Raw genomic sequence first — 14,171 nt, 5'->3', positions numbered from 1 at the left:
TGGTGAATTATGTCTATAGAGTCCACCACAAGACTACACTTTGTTGCTCAAAGTTAATATTACTCCCCTCCTTGAGCCTCCCGAGATGTCTTGCGATATTGATATCCACCCTCCCCCCTACGGACTGTTTTAGCCGTTTCATTTTTCTCATGTTTTGTGCGTATGCTATGTGTGACTGTAGGCTACTGCTGCCTGTTTTGATCAGGACACTTGAAGAGATGTTTAATCGAAATGATGATTATTATTTTTAACTAACCAATGGTAGTTGCCATGCATTTTAAAATATCAATGCACTTTTCAGCCCTGAATAACAGTAAAAGCTATTTAATAATGGATTTGCATGCATAGTATACGACTTTCCATTGAAAAATTACCCCTGTTATCCATAACTTGACTAATTTTATCATGTAATCAAATGCTCACACACTAGCTGCTTTCAAACACACCTGAAAGGCCTGATATTCTCCTGATGGGCCGTATGTGTGAAGAACATATCCTGACATTTGTACCATGAAAGTCTCCTTTCATACTACCCCTGAGGTAGTATTTTCTCTGTAGGAAATGTAAATGACCTTATATGTGAATGAGAAGTTGAAAGTCGGTATTTCTCACACCACTTCAGTGGGCGTGTTGATGATGCTTCTACATGTCATTGAATGGCCCCCTGAATGATAATCAGCCTGATGCCTTTTGATTGTTGAATGGTTAAAAAATGTTTTAATGTTGGTACTGCTTTTAAGAGTCATTTGTGGTGAACGCTAAAAGATATGTCTTATCATAACCTTAAAAGTACACATCATACAATAAATTACAACAAATAAGTTCACAGCTGCAAGTGTTTAGAACATGTTTTTTTTATTATTATTACTGACAAGTCAGTAATAACTGAACATTATAAGGTCCCGTCCTTGCACTCCCTGTTTTCCCAGATAAACACAGAAATCAACTACATTTGTCTAAGTGTTATATGTGAAATGAAGCAAAAATATACGCTCACTTTCTCCGGTAACGCAAGGTGTCGTTCGCGACACCTTTCTTCTTTGTCGTTACTTCTATTTGTCTCCAACTCATGCTCCAATCTTTCATCGATCGATGCTTCGGATCATATAGTCGACGGACTATATGATGCATCATTTTAGCAACATTTAAAATGATGGCGATGAGTTCTGCCCGTTCTGCCTCTATTTTGTCTGCGGTCAAACAAACTACAGTGACAGCGGCCACACTTATCCCGCCTCTTGCGAACTTAGACCGTACGTCATATTCCTCTCATTGCAAGCCCACCCCCCTAAACCCCCCGTGGATTCTACTGATGTCTAACGACATCGATGTCCACATATAAAGCAATCAGTGTCAATCACCCTCAGGGTAGAATCTCCTGATATACTAATGCGGCAAAAATGTGTGAAAACGTCTTATAGGTAGAAAATGATTATGCATGCTTAATAACGTGAGGAGACAATTATTATGCTTGCTTCTTACTTAAAAGGTGAATCAAAATATTATACGTTTTCAGTGTTTCCCCTAGAATGGGGGGGGGGGGGGGGGGGGTTGTATGTCTTCAAACTTCGTCTGGGCAATAGGAAAAAATCGATGATAAAAAAAAAAAATTATACAGGAGCATAAAGCACCAATACATATTGAGATAGCTGGTGGTGAGCTTGGATGGTTATGATATTATGGCTAATAATAATAATAAAAAAAAAAAAATTAAAAAAAAAAAAAAATTGGCCTGGCGGGGGCGCTCGTTGGCCTGGCGGGCCGCCAGGCCTGAACAATGGTAGGGGAAACACTGCGTTTTGTATACCAATAATCCCATAGATTTAAAAAAAAGTACGAGTACATTCATCTACTCTGCATTGGGCGAGTAACGTCCGCACCTGTCGCCGATAAGGTGGGGATCACAAGTTGAAGTGTAGGTGAAGTACAGAACTCCATTGTTTAGTTGACAGCTCAGAGAGTGAGTGCCTCGCTCTGGGAAGACCACGCATCTCCCTGCCTCGTCATCAAAGAACACATCCCTCTCCCACACCTCGAACCGCAGCTGATAGCCCATCTCCACAGAGCCAAAGTCGTACTTGGCGTTCCACACGGGGTCATCGTCGTCCATCACCGTCGCTGTCTCCTCATAAATGTTGTTGTAGAAGATCTTCACATAGGCGTCGGCCTGTGTGAATCGGTCCCCAATTAGACCTGCTGCTCGGTGAATCTCCAACTTCAGCGTCCCCCTTCCTGCCCGGAGCGGGCAGCAGTTGTGGTCCAGGTTTGGGCTCGGGGAACAGTTCTTAGGACCCAGGTGTTCTTCCTTAAGCCGGTTTTCCTTGATGTATTCCGTGACAAAACTCTTGAGGTTCTCCTTGACTTCTGGGTCCTCCACCAGATGGTGCAGAGGGAATATGGCATAGGAAACCACATCAGGATTGTCATGGAGGCTGTTGATCCAGCTGTGGTAGGACTCTGATGGATCTTGGTCATAGGGGATGCCTGGGAAATACCTCTCTCCACCAATGACTTCGATCTTGTGGGTCATGAATCCTTGGTAGAAGCCCATGTTCACGTTGCCCTTGATGAGGGTATCACATTTGTTGGAGAAGGTGTTGGAGAAGGAGGTGTTGGGGGGTAGGAAACCCAGGGACATCTTCAGTTCAATATTCAGGCAGTTCTTGATCTCAAACTCTGAGAAACCCTTCAATGTGGCCAGGCAGGTCCTGAAGGCCGTGACTCTCCTTACTGTACCACCGAGTTTCACCTTTTCAAGGGGAACACAACACTCGATTTTAACCATGCTATTTGCTTTTTTGACTAATATAAACATTAAGATGAGAGAATAACCTCTTAAGGTGTTTAGCAAAAAATTTGAAGCATTTCTGACCTGGTGTATGTAGTGTGTTCCGTAGGTTTCTATAAGTCGTCTGTATAGTGCTCTGTTCTTGGGAGAACCAGAGCTCTGTGGGAGGCGTCTCAGATGATTGGAGAACTCTTTGCTGTGCTGAGGGTGGTCAGCAAGTCTGTAGCTAAAATGACAAACAAAAACAGTTCCAAGTTAAGTTCAAAGGTAATGTTGCGTGGCTGGTCCCCTTAATAACATGACTTACGCCAATGATTTCGTTCATGTGCAACCATTCAAATGATTGAATATTTAAGTGACTATTATAATTATAGAGAAATACAATCTCTACATTTTTATTAGTCTATGTAGATTAAAATAATATTTGTTTTCCCACATCAATTAAATGCATCCCCGGGAAGAACATCCATTGACCAACCCCAAATTATAATAACCTAGCAACATCCCCTGCAGCACCTGTAGTAGGTGCAGCTGATCTCGTGGACAGCGAACGTGGCCTTGTCCACGCTGTTCTGCGAATGGGCGAACTTGGCCATTTCTGAGCGGCTACCGCCAAGCACGGCCTTGCCCACATCCTTCAGGCTCAGACCTAAGCCCCAGTTATTTTTAACCATGGAGCTGGAGCTCTTTATCAGGGAGTCCACTGAGTGGTGCAGGGCGCCAAAGAGCTGCTTCCTGCAGTGTCTGAAATGCCGCCAGTCCAACACCACCGCTGGGAGCTTCTCCACCTGGAGGTGGGCGGAGGGTGCGCGTATCAGGGGAGAGGGTGGATAGGGTTGGGGAAATGAAGTAGTGGAAGTGGAAGGAATGTTAGGAGGAGGTTCAAGGACATTCCAGAGGAACGGGCAGGAAATGAAAGAATTAAAGGTTTGGAGATTAATAGAAAACGCAATGCAAACAATAATAATAGCAGCCGGAGAGGACTGCCGTTTTCCCGGGGTAGTTGCAGTTTTTGGCCGTTTTTTTCCTCTCACCTGTCCGGCGTGGAATCGATTGGTACAGAGCGTGCAGGTGCGATTGTCGCTCAGGTGATCTTTGACATTGATGACGTACGCCCCGGTTCGACGCATCCGCACAACGTCAAAACCTTCACCGGCCAGGTTGTGGCCCGGGACGAAGGGAACCTTTTCACACTCGGACCAGTTGCCAACACGACAGCCCTCAGCCTCCAGGATGAACAGCGCCATCGCTGAAGCCAACAGACAGAATCCCCTGCTTGGTAGTGTGGCCATGGTAACTGAAATGTAAAATTATTCAAACTGATTGATGTACAATTCGAAGTGTACGAATGAGTGAGATAGAGTATAGTGTGATGTGGTTAATGTCTTAACTATGATGATCCCAGTAAGATTTGATCATAAATCAATCTATATGGGAGGTTTGTTTGAATGTTTGTTCAGTGGTTGGTGTGCACAACATGATTGTAGGATGTGTCTATTTTAGCCTGCCTGTTGCATCCTTATGTGTCTGTTTTACAGTATATTTTTTAGACTTACTAGATAGAGCTGGAAAATACATCAATGCTGTGATATGAGACTAGATATGGTCTTAGATTTTGGGTATAGAGATATGGCATGAATGTTCTATTTTACTCTGGGTTTAAAGGCTGCATTACAGTAAAGTGATCTGATTTTCTAAACTTACCCTCATTTTCTAGCTGTCCTATGATTTGCCTTTACCCACATAGTCATTATATCAACATTATGATGATTACTTGAAAGCACTAATGGTCATCCCTACAATATTGTCGGTATGTCAACATCGAGGTACAGTATATGGTAAGAACATTGGTTTTTGTACATATCCAGCGCTAGATTAAAGATTCAAGAATTTATTTGTCACATGCGTAATTTCTGGAACAAAAAGCAGTGAAAGGGGATTGCGACTGCAACTCCCAGATGTGGCAAGTTTAATGATAGAAAAATACTGAGAAAAAAAAAGAACGGGGTTGGGGATTAAATAAAATAAAATAAAGTTTATGAAGAGAGGGGAATCAGGCATTCATTGTCCGTATGGCTTGGGGGGGGGGGGAAAAAACGTCTTAGTCTTTCTGTTCTGGCCTTTTGACATCGAAGCCACTTTCCAGGGGGCAACCATTGAAAAATGTTATGGCCAGGGTAATGACAGTCCTTTAAAATTATTTTGGCCCTTGACGGGCAGCGCCTAGTGTAGATGTCCTGAAGTCCAGGGAGTGCAGTGTCTGTGATTTTCTCTGCACACCTGTTAACTATGCAATGCCTTATCCTGAGAGTTGCTATTTCCATACCAGGTTTTGGTATTTCCAGAAATAACCGACTCTATTGTTGCTGAGTATGTTTTCTGCAGCTCTTGGGATATTCTGAATTTGTTCAGCTTTCTAAGATGGTACAGACGCTGTCTTGCTTTTTTCAGTTGGTTGGAGATGTGTGATGTCCATGGAAGGTCCTTAGAGATGACTACTCCAAGATATTTAAAGTAGCTGACTGTCTCCACCAGGACACCATGAATGTTCAGTGGTTTGTGATGTAGCCTCTGCTCGTCCCTTCTGAAGTCAACCACCAATTCCTTGGTTTTGGCAATGTTTAGTTCAAGGCTGTTGTCATTGCACCATGATGTCAGCATCTTAATTTCCTTTAGGTAGGCGGGGTGTATAGGGAATAAAGCATGGGACTTAAAACACATGTTGAGGGTGACTGTATTTAACATACAGCTCCCAATCCTCACCGCCTGTGGCCTGTCCATCAAAAAGCTGAGAACCCAGGAGCGGAGAGATGTATTAAATCTTGAAAGATTGAGCTTGGTGACGAAAAGATTTGGCACAATGGTGTTAAAGGTTGAGCTTTATTTAATGAACAACAGGTGTGCGTAATTCCCCTTCCCTTTTTCCAGGTGGGAGAGAGTGGTTTGGAGGACATGGGATATGGTATCATCATTACTTATATTGGATCGTTAGGCAAACTGAAGGGGGGTCTAATGAGCCAGGTGTTGACGAACATCTCAAATCTTTTACCAGTCTCTCAAAACATTTCATCACCACTGATCTCAAGGCTATGGGGCGGTAATCATATAAGCTTGCTGAGTTGGCTTTCTTGGGCACAGGAATACTGGTGGATGTGTTTAGGCACCTAGGAACTACAGTGTGAGCTAAAGACAGATTGAAGATTGTTGTTAACACTGGTGCAAGCTTGTCAGCACATGATTTTAACAACCGCCCAGGAATGCCGTCTGGGCCAGCGGGATTTCTGCTGTTCAATCCTCCAAGTGCTCTTCTCACGTAATGCTCAGAGACTGAGATCAACTGGTCTTTGGGCAGATTGCACGTAGCACCGTTGTTAAAAATGGCTGCAGGGCTAACAGCGTTGTTTTTAAGTCAATTACCAGTGAGGGACCACATCTGTTGAGTTGGCCGATCGTCCCTTGTAGTCAGTCATCATCTTCAGTCCCTGCCAAACACTCCTGCTGTTGCGATTGCCTAAGTGCGTCTCCACCTTTTCTCTGTACCGCTTCTTTGCCGCTTTCACTGCTTTACGCATTTTGTAGGAGGCCACTTTGTAGGATGTCATGTCCTACAAAGTTGTATGCAGATGCCATTGTTGTATGCAGATGTTTGTGCGTTCAAAGATTCAGCTATACTTGAAACGGTTTAATGTTTACTTTGATTTCGAACAATTTGTATATTGGAGGCTAGGCCCATATCTTTTCTCGATAGATTCCCATGAAACCTATGTCCATTTTACAGTAACGGTCTTCGTAACATGAGAAAAAAACTATTGGGCCTAGTCACACAGGAGTAATCAAAAATAGGCTTTACCATGGGGATATTTTACTTTTACTTCATTTATTGAAATACCAGAAAACATGGTATATCCTGATATAAAATCAAGATATTTGATTTTGCCCGGCACTATTCCTTATCTTTTATTTCTCACTCACACTGGTGAGTGCAACCTCTCGCCATAGATGGCTTGCCACAGTGGATGATCTTGGCAAACGTACATGGAATGACCTAAAATCAAAAGAGGTTTTACCTTGAATGGTGTTTTTTCTTAATGCCCTTTTAATGGTCTGTTCTTTCCTTTCGGACAGTATGACATCCTTCGCCGAGAAAATAGGACTGGAGGTTTTTTCATCGCTGGGCACGCCTCTGGATTTTTTTGTTTTTGTCTTTGCCCTTGTTTGTTTTTCGTCGTTGGGCACACCCTGCTCCAGGGCTCTGCCTATCCTTTCTTCCTTTTCTTATATCTCATCCTCTCTTTCTTTCCGTCTCTCGCTCTGGCTCGTTTTCCGTCTTGCACTACCCTAGCATGAACAGATTTATTGTTTAATTTTGAAACCACACGGTACAAATCCAACGTGTGTGTGTGTGTGTGTGTGGATTCTGATGTGTTTTCATAGTCACAAGAGAAGATTCATTTTAGATTTATTTGACAGATGTTTGAGGATTATTTATTAAACTCGTTGCAGATTCAAACGTTTTACAAAACACACATGGAGCAGTTTTGTAATGATTGAAAATGAAAGAGTAACACGTAAAACATGCAGACGAGGCTATAATTTATGCAATATTCTATATGGACTGGTGTGTGTGTTGTGTGTGTGTGATACAGGACGGTAAAGGTCATGAAGCTGATCAGTAAGGACAGTATTGAAGATAACCTGCTGCTACTTGGTCAGAAAAAACTGAATCTGGAACAGGACATGACGGCAACTGACGCAATTAAGCAAAGAAAAGATAGCGGTGACATCTACATGATGGGTCTATTACACAATACCTATCGTTTACAGAGCCAGTGAACCAATTGTTTCAGACCGGATTCAAACACTATGTGATTTAAAACTATGGGTTTTGGGCTGAGAGTTTTAGGAAAGAGGAGGGGCTGTTATCCCCATGGTTACAACCAACTCCAACTTTATAATACTTTTATAGAACCGCCTTTGTGTAAGTGTTATGAGCATAGCATTATACTATGGGTGTCTGGGAAGCCTAACCCTCACTCAGACGCGGACCTTAAATACATCGCTGCTCAGAAAGAGTTCCACACGTCCACACAAACCATACCACCGGTGCCCCTTGGTACCTCAGAAAAGGTACGCGGACGTCCCGAAAGAACACTACCTGCGTTCGCTACAGGGTGGAACGTTCTCAGTGTCTTTGGGGGAATGGCAAAAACATAGCATTTTACCCCCTTTTTCTCTAAATGGGGGTCTTATATCAGTAATGGTGATAAATAGCATAGATTACAACGTTGACGATCATGTAAGACAAATTACCACGTTTAAAACCGCAGTGGGTTCACTGGCCCTTGGCTCTATCCGTTACAATTTCAAAATGAGAACGTTATTTGTATGGTCATATGTTCAAAGAATAAATGTATTACTTTTTTTTAACTGTTCACTCTTGACCCTTACTTTATGCAATAAATGCTGTGGTAAATCTGACTTTAGACATGCATTTATATTAATAATAATATTTGCAAGAAAAATGGGGTGTCCTGTTTACATTGAGCCTGGACTTAGTGTGGTTTGGAGAATGCACAAAAAGTCATTAGCCGCATGAGTTTTCGATGATATACACAGTATATATGATCATATATATACCAATATATGATCCATGGTTTGATACCCATGGATCATGTATACCAACATATGATCCATGGTTTGATACCCATGGATCATGTATACCAACATATGATCCATGGTTTGATACCCATGGATCATGTATACCAATATATCATCCATGGTTTGATACCCATGGATCATGTTTACCAATATATGATCCATGGTTTGATACCCATGGCATGCGTGCCGTGAAACCCTCTGTGAAATTGATCACCAAGCTGGTCAAATTAAATGATTTACTGGCTGCATGCTGGATTAGGACAACAATCAAATGCAAGATCTCTGACCCAAAGCCCTGCTGTATTAAGAAGGGTAAAGGAGATATTAATTGATAATCCTCTCAGGTGGTGAGGGGACCATTCCTGAAGACATGGCCTCTTTATTGATGGCCTCGCTGGGACTGTGAAACCTATTTGCATACTGACACACTTAACACGGTGTGCACTAAACTCCACCCTGTCTGGTAAGGACACTCCAAAACGGGCCCAACTCTTATTGTTCGAACAGTATTCTCACAGAATCGTCATCCTGGGACAGGGTTTGGACCCCTGCTCCATACTTGATCCAGACAGTCATACTGAACAAATATTTTGTTATTTTTATTGATCTTTTTACAAATACTTGCAACCAGTACATAGTTGGGAGTTGTCAGGCTGTGGCTTTTCTACTGGACTCGTATGAGAAACTTGAACGCTCTTCCTTAAATACAAAGCTTTTAGATCTTGTGATACAACTATGAACATGACGCCATAAAGCTGCCATAATGCTCCTGCACAGTAGCTACGTTTCCATACCCGGGGCTCTTTAAAATAACCCATACTATTCCCATGACCCCCCCCCCCCCCCTCCCCCGCTTAGATTCTCAGGGTCGAGATGAAGATGGCCAATTTATCTGCAAACTGTAAGGCTTTTTACATTTGTGCCATTTGAGATCTGGCCAGATGGCCAACACACTGTTAGCATATATTGGACTATATTGAACATATTTTATGGTTTTGATATAAACTTCTTATCTCATTCTAAAGTATAACAAGCGGCTCAATATAAATGTCAAACTCCAAATCAAAACGATTGTTATGATGGGGATAGTTTATCGTACCTGCGGTATCAGGAAGCTAAAGGTGTGTCAAATCCACCAATAGGGTCTCGCTGTTTCAACAATGACGCAACTGAAAGAATGAAAATGTAGACTAAGGGCCAATAAAGAATTCAAATGATCGTAAGCTTTGTTAACCATTTGGGCAATGGAGTGTTTGGAGGTAACTGACTTAAGTTCTGCTGTCACCTGACTTGGGTTCTGCTGTCTCTCCCCCGGGTACCCGGGGCAGCAGCTGTCTGAGGAGAGGGGGAGGCTGTGGTGTTTCATGTACTGTAGGATTAGCTACTGTGCTGTATCTGTTCAACTGTGTTGTTAAGACTTTTATCACGTCATTTGTATCTTTTTGTATGTTCTTGTTCATATTTAATAATGAAAAACACATGGAATATCAGAATGATTTGTCTTTGGTAGCCGTTTCTTTTTTGACGTAGAGCATGAATAACCTCTTTTCAATCTCTTGTTTAACCCTCTTATCCTCTTACACATATTTAACTTGGTGTATTTAGGATTTTCCCCACTATTTTTCATGTCTGTTCTTTTATGCATATCGACTGCTGGTTATATTAAGTTAAAAAAGTAATAGTTTAGTTAGTCATCACTCATTATTTTTCTAAAATATTTGGATTTAGTTAAAATCGGGTTGGATTCCACGGAAAATCCTATTCTGAGAAATGATCTGAGGTAGCTAGTAACATCCTGACGTCAGTTAACTGCTAAAAAACATCTGCTAAAATCTGCCAGGTCAAATGGTCCACTGGAAATGTTATTCATATATATATATATAATATACAAATAATCGCATTGATTTATAGAAGTACGAGTACATTAATCTACTCTGCATTCGGCGAGTACCGTCCACACCTGTAGCCGATAAGGTGGGGATCACACGTTGAACTGTAGGTGAAATACAGAACTCCTTTGTTTAGTTGGCAGCTCAGAGAGTGAGTCCCTCGCTCTGGGAAGACCACGCATCTCCCTGCAAGGTCATTATAGAGCACATCCCTGTCCCACACCTCGAACCGCAGCTGATTGCCCATCTCGACAGAGCCAAAGTTGTATGTGGCGTTCCACACGGGGTCATTGTCGTCCATCACCGTCGCCGTCTCCTCATACATGTCATTGTAGAAGATCTTCACGTAGGCGTCGGTCTTTGTGAATGTGTCCGCCCTTAGACCTGCAGCTCGGTGAATCTCCAACTTCAGCGTCCCCCTTCCTGCACGAAGCGGGCAGCAGTTGTGGTCCAGGTTGGGGTTCGGGGAACAGTTCTTAGAACCCAGGTGTTCTTCCTTAAGCCGGTTCTCCTTGATGTATTCCGTGACCATACTCTTGAGGTTCTCCTTGACCTCTGGGTCTTCCACCAGATGGTGCAGAGGGAAGATGGCATAGGAAACCACATCAGGATTGTCATGAAGGCTGTTCATCCAGCTATGGTAGGACTCTGATGGATCTTGGTCATAGAGGATGTCTGGGAAATACCTCTCTCCACCAATGACTTCGATCTTGTGGGTCATGAATCCTTGGTAGAAGCCCATGCTCACATTGCCCTTGATGAGGGCATCACATTTGTTGGAGAAGGAGGTGTTGGCGGGCAGGAAACCCAGGGACATCTTCAGTTCAATATTCAGGCAGTTCTTGATCTCAGACTCTGAGAAACCCTTCAATGTTGCCAGGCAGGTCCTGAAGGCTGTGACTCTCCTTACTGTACCACCGAGTTGCACCTTTTCAAGGGAACACAACCCTAGATTTTAGACATGCTATCTGCCTTTGTGACAAATATTAACATAATGAAGATGAGAGAATAAGCTTTTAAGGTGTATAAAATACTAAATTGCAGCATTTCTGACCTGGTGTATATAGTGTGTTCCGTAGGTGTCTATAAGTCGTCTGTACAGTGCTCTGTTCTTTGGGGAACCAGAGCTCTGCGGGAGGCGTCTCAGATGTTTGGAGAACTCGGTGCTGAGCTGAGGGTGGTCAGCAAGTCTGTAGCTAAAAAGACAAACAAAAACAGTTCATAAAACCGTTTGAAGTTAAGTTCAAAGGTAATCTTGAGCGGTTGGTCCCCTTCATAACATCAGACCAACGACAATGATTTATATAATTACCACTTTAATACGCAACCATTCAAATTAATGAATATATAAATTACTATTATAATTAAAGAGAAATGCAAACTTTATGTTTTTATTGTTCTATGTAGACTGATATAATTGTTTTCCCATATCAATTAAATGCATCCGAGAAGAAAATCCGTTGACCAACCCCAAATTATAATAACCTAAAAGCATCCCGTGCAGCACCTTTAGTACCTGTAGTAGGTGCAGCTGATCTCGTGGATAGCGAACGTGGCCTTGTCCACACTGTGCTGCGAATGGGCGAACTTGGCCATTTCTGAGCGGCTACCGCCAAGCACGGCCTTGCCCACATCCTCCAGGCTCAGACCTACGCCCCAGTTATTTTTAACCATGGAGCTGGAGCTCTTAATCAGGGAGTCCACTGAGTGATGCAGGGCGCCGGAGAGCTGCTTGCTGCAGCGACTGAAAGGGCGCCAGTCCAACACTGCCGCCGGGAGCTTCTCCACCTGGAGGTGGGAGGAGGGCGTGCGTATCAGGGGAGAGGGTGGATGGGAAAGGGGAAATGAAGTAGTGGAAGTGTAAGGAATGTTAGGAGAAGGTTTAGGATGTTCCAGAGGAACAGGGAGGAAATGAAAGAATTAAAGGCTAAGTTATGGAGATTTATAGAAAACGCAATACAAACAATAATAATGGCAGCCGGAGAGGACTGCAGTTTTCCCGGGGTAGTTGCAGTTTTTGGCAGTTTTTTTCCTCTCACCTGTCCGGCGTGGAATCGATTGGGACAGAGCGTGCAGGTGCGATTGGCGCTCAGGTAAGCTTTGACGTTGATGACGTACGCCCCGGTTCGACGCATCCGCACAACGTCAAAACCTTCACCGGCCAGGTTGTGACCCGGGACGAAGGGAACCTTTTCACACTCGGACCAGTTGCCAACACGACAGCCCTCAGCCTCCAGGATGAACAGCACAATCGCCGAAGCCAACAGACAGAAACGCCTGCTTGGTAGTGTGGCCATGGTTACTGAAATATAAAATTACTTAAACTGATTGATGTACGATTCGAAGTGTACGAAAGAGTGAGTAGAGTATAGTGTGATAGGGGTCAATGGCATAACGCTGATGATTCCAGTAAGATTTGATTCATAAATCAATCTATAGGTTTGTTTGAATGGTTGTTCAGTGGGTGGTGTGCACAACATGACTGTGGGATGTGTTTATTCTAGCCTGCTTGTTGTTGCATCCTTATGTGTCTGTTTTACAATAGATATTTTAAACCTAATACAGAGGGAAGGAAAATATATTGATACCGTGATTTGAGACTAGATTTGGTCTTCGATTTTGGGTATCGCAATAGGGCATAAATGTTCTATTTTACTCTGAGTTTAAAGGCTGCATCACAGTAAAGTGATGGGATTTTTCTAAATGTACCCTCACGTTCTAGCTGTCCTATGATTTTGCCTTTACCCACTTGTTCATTAGATCCACATTGCTGATGATTACCTGAAAGCACTAATAGTCATCCCTACAATATTGTCGGTATGTCAACATCGAGGTATTTGATTAAAAATATGAATTGTTTTTTGTACGTATCCAGCCCTAGATGCTGCTAAACTTGTAACCGTTTAATATTTACTTTGATTTTGAACAATTTGCATATTGGAGGCTAGGCCCATATTTTTTCTCTATAGATTCAAGTGAAACTTATGTCCATTTTGCACTAAAGTTCTTTACCATTTGGATATTTAGACTAATTTATTGAAGTACCAGAAAACATGCTATATCGTGATATAAAATCAAGATGTTAGATTTTGCCCGGTACTATTTCTAATCCTTTCTTTCTCACTCTCACTAGTGATGCAATCTCTCACCACAGCTGGCATGTCCACAATGGATGATCTTGAGAAAGCGTGCATGGAATGACTTATTAAATCAAAAAAAGAAAGAGGTTTTACCTTGAATGGTGTTTTTTCTTAATATCCTTTTAATGGTCTGTTCTTTCCATTCGGACAGTATAACTTCCTTCTCCGAGAAAATAGGACTGGATGGTTTTCGTCGTTGGGCACGCCTCTTGATTTTTGTGTTTTAGTTTTTGCTCTGTACAAGAGTGAGCTACGATCCAGTGCTGGCTGGCTATGCTGAAAGCCTGCAGAGTGCACTCTCGTGTGTGTGTGTGTGTGTGTGTGTGTGCGTGTACCCTGCTGGTGAAAGGGACCAGCTACCCTGCTCCAGGGCTCTGCCTCTCCTTTCTTCCCTTTCTTCTCTCTCAGCCGCTCTTTCTTTCTGTCTCTCTCGCACGTTCCTGTCTTGCACTACCCCAGCATGAACGGTGTGGTTCCAAAACCACACCGTACAAATCCAACACTGTGTGTGTGTGTGTGTGTGTACAGGGGGATTCCGATGTGTTTTCATGGTCACGAGAGAAGACGTGGGATGGACAGTCTTTAGGCGCTGGGTGTGTGTGCTTTGCATGTTAGTGCTTTCATGTGTGTGACTGTTTGGGTAATGTCTGAGCCAGCCTGTCTGTGTTCTGATAACGGAACCAACCCATGCTTTCA

The 14,171-nt window shown here is 42.9% G+C and overlaps 2 protein-coding genes across 2 annotated transcripts; both read right to left on the bottom strand.

Moving 5' to 3' along the window:
• Positions 1-830: 830 nt before the first annotated feature.
• LOC130384751 (perforin-1-like) lies at positions 831-7,019 on the bottom strand. Its single transcript, XM_056593073.1, has 5 exons — positions 6,856-7,019; positions 3,823-4,085; positions 3,305-3,576; positions 2,873-3,014; positions 831-2,749 (listed from the first exon to the last, which is right to left on the bottom strand). Exons 2-5 carry the CDS (start codon positions 4,078-4,080, stop codon positions 1,850-1,852), a joined length of 1,572 nt encoding a protein of 523 aa, XP_056449048.1. The 5' UTR covers positions 4,081-4,085; positions 6,856-7,019; the 3' UTR covers positions 831-1,849.
• A 2,300-nt stretch (positions 7,020-9,319) lies between these two features.
• prf1.5 (perforin 1.5) lies at positions 9,320-13,730 on the bottom strand. The gene is made up of 5 exons (XM_056593074.1): positions 13,569-13,730; positions 12,375-12,637; positions 11,852-12,123; positions 11,390-11,531; positions 9,320-11,263 (listed from the first exon to the last, which is right to left on the bottom strand). The coding sequence occupies exons 2-5, from the start codon at positions 12,630-12,632 to the stop codon at positions 10,376-10,378; spliced, it is 1,560 nt and encodes a 519-aa protein (XP_056449049.1). The 5' UTR covers positions 12,633-12,637; positions 13,569-13,730; the 3' UTR covers positions 9,320-10,375.
• Positions 13,731-14,171: the final 441 nt, after the last annotated feature.

This window comes from Gadus chalcogrammus, chromosome 6, assembly GCF_026213295.1.
Source record: "Gadus chalcogrammus isolate NIFS_2021 chromosome 6, NIFS_Gcha_1.0, whole genome shotgun sequence".
Lineage (NCBI taxonomy): Eukaryota > Metazoa > Chordata > Actinopteri > Gadiformes > Gadidae > Gadus > Gadus chalcogrammus.
The sequence above is the reverse complement of the archived record's forward strand: the minus strand, read 5'-3'. Positions and strand labels throughout refer to the sequence as shown.

Bases quoted from the DNA above. Each gene is read 5' to 3' on its own strand.
- LOC130384751 (XM_056593073.1), bottom strand. From the start codon at position 4,080: ATGGCCACACTACCAAGCAGGGGATTCTGTCTGTTGGCTTCAGCGATG. The intron at 3,015-3,304 runs GTGCTGCAGGGG...TTGTCATTTTAG, and splicing joins ATCAGCTGCACCTACTACAG to CTACAGACTTGCTGACCACC. The intron at 2,750-2,872 runs GTCAGAAATGCT...CCCCTTGAAAAG, and splicing joins GAACACACTACATACACCAG to GTGAAACTCGGTGGTACAGT.
- prf1.5 (XM_056593074.1), bottom strand. From the start codon at position 12,632: ATGGCCACACTACCAAGCAGGCGTTTCTGTCTGTTGGCTTCGGCGATT. The intron at 12,124-12,374 runs GTGAGAGGAAAA...TCCCACCTCCAG, and splicing joins ATCGATTCCACGCCGGACAG to GTGGAGAAGCTCCCGGCGGC. The intron at 11,264-11,389 runs GTCAGAAATGCT...TCCCTTGAAAAG, and splicing joins GAACACACTATATACACCAG to GTGCAACTCGGTGGTACAGT.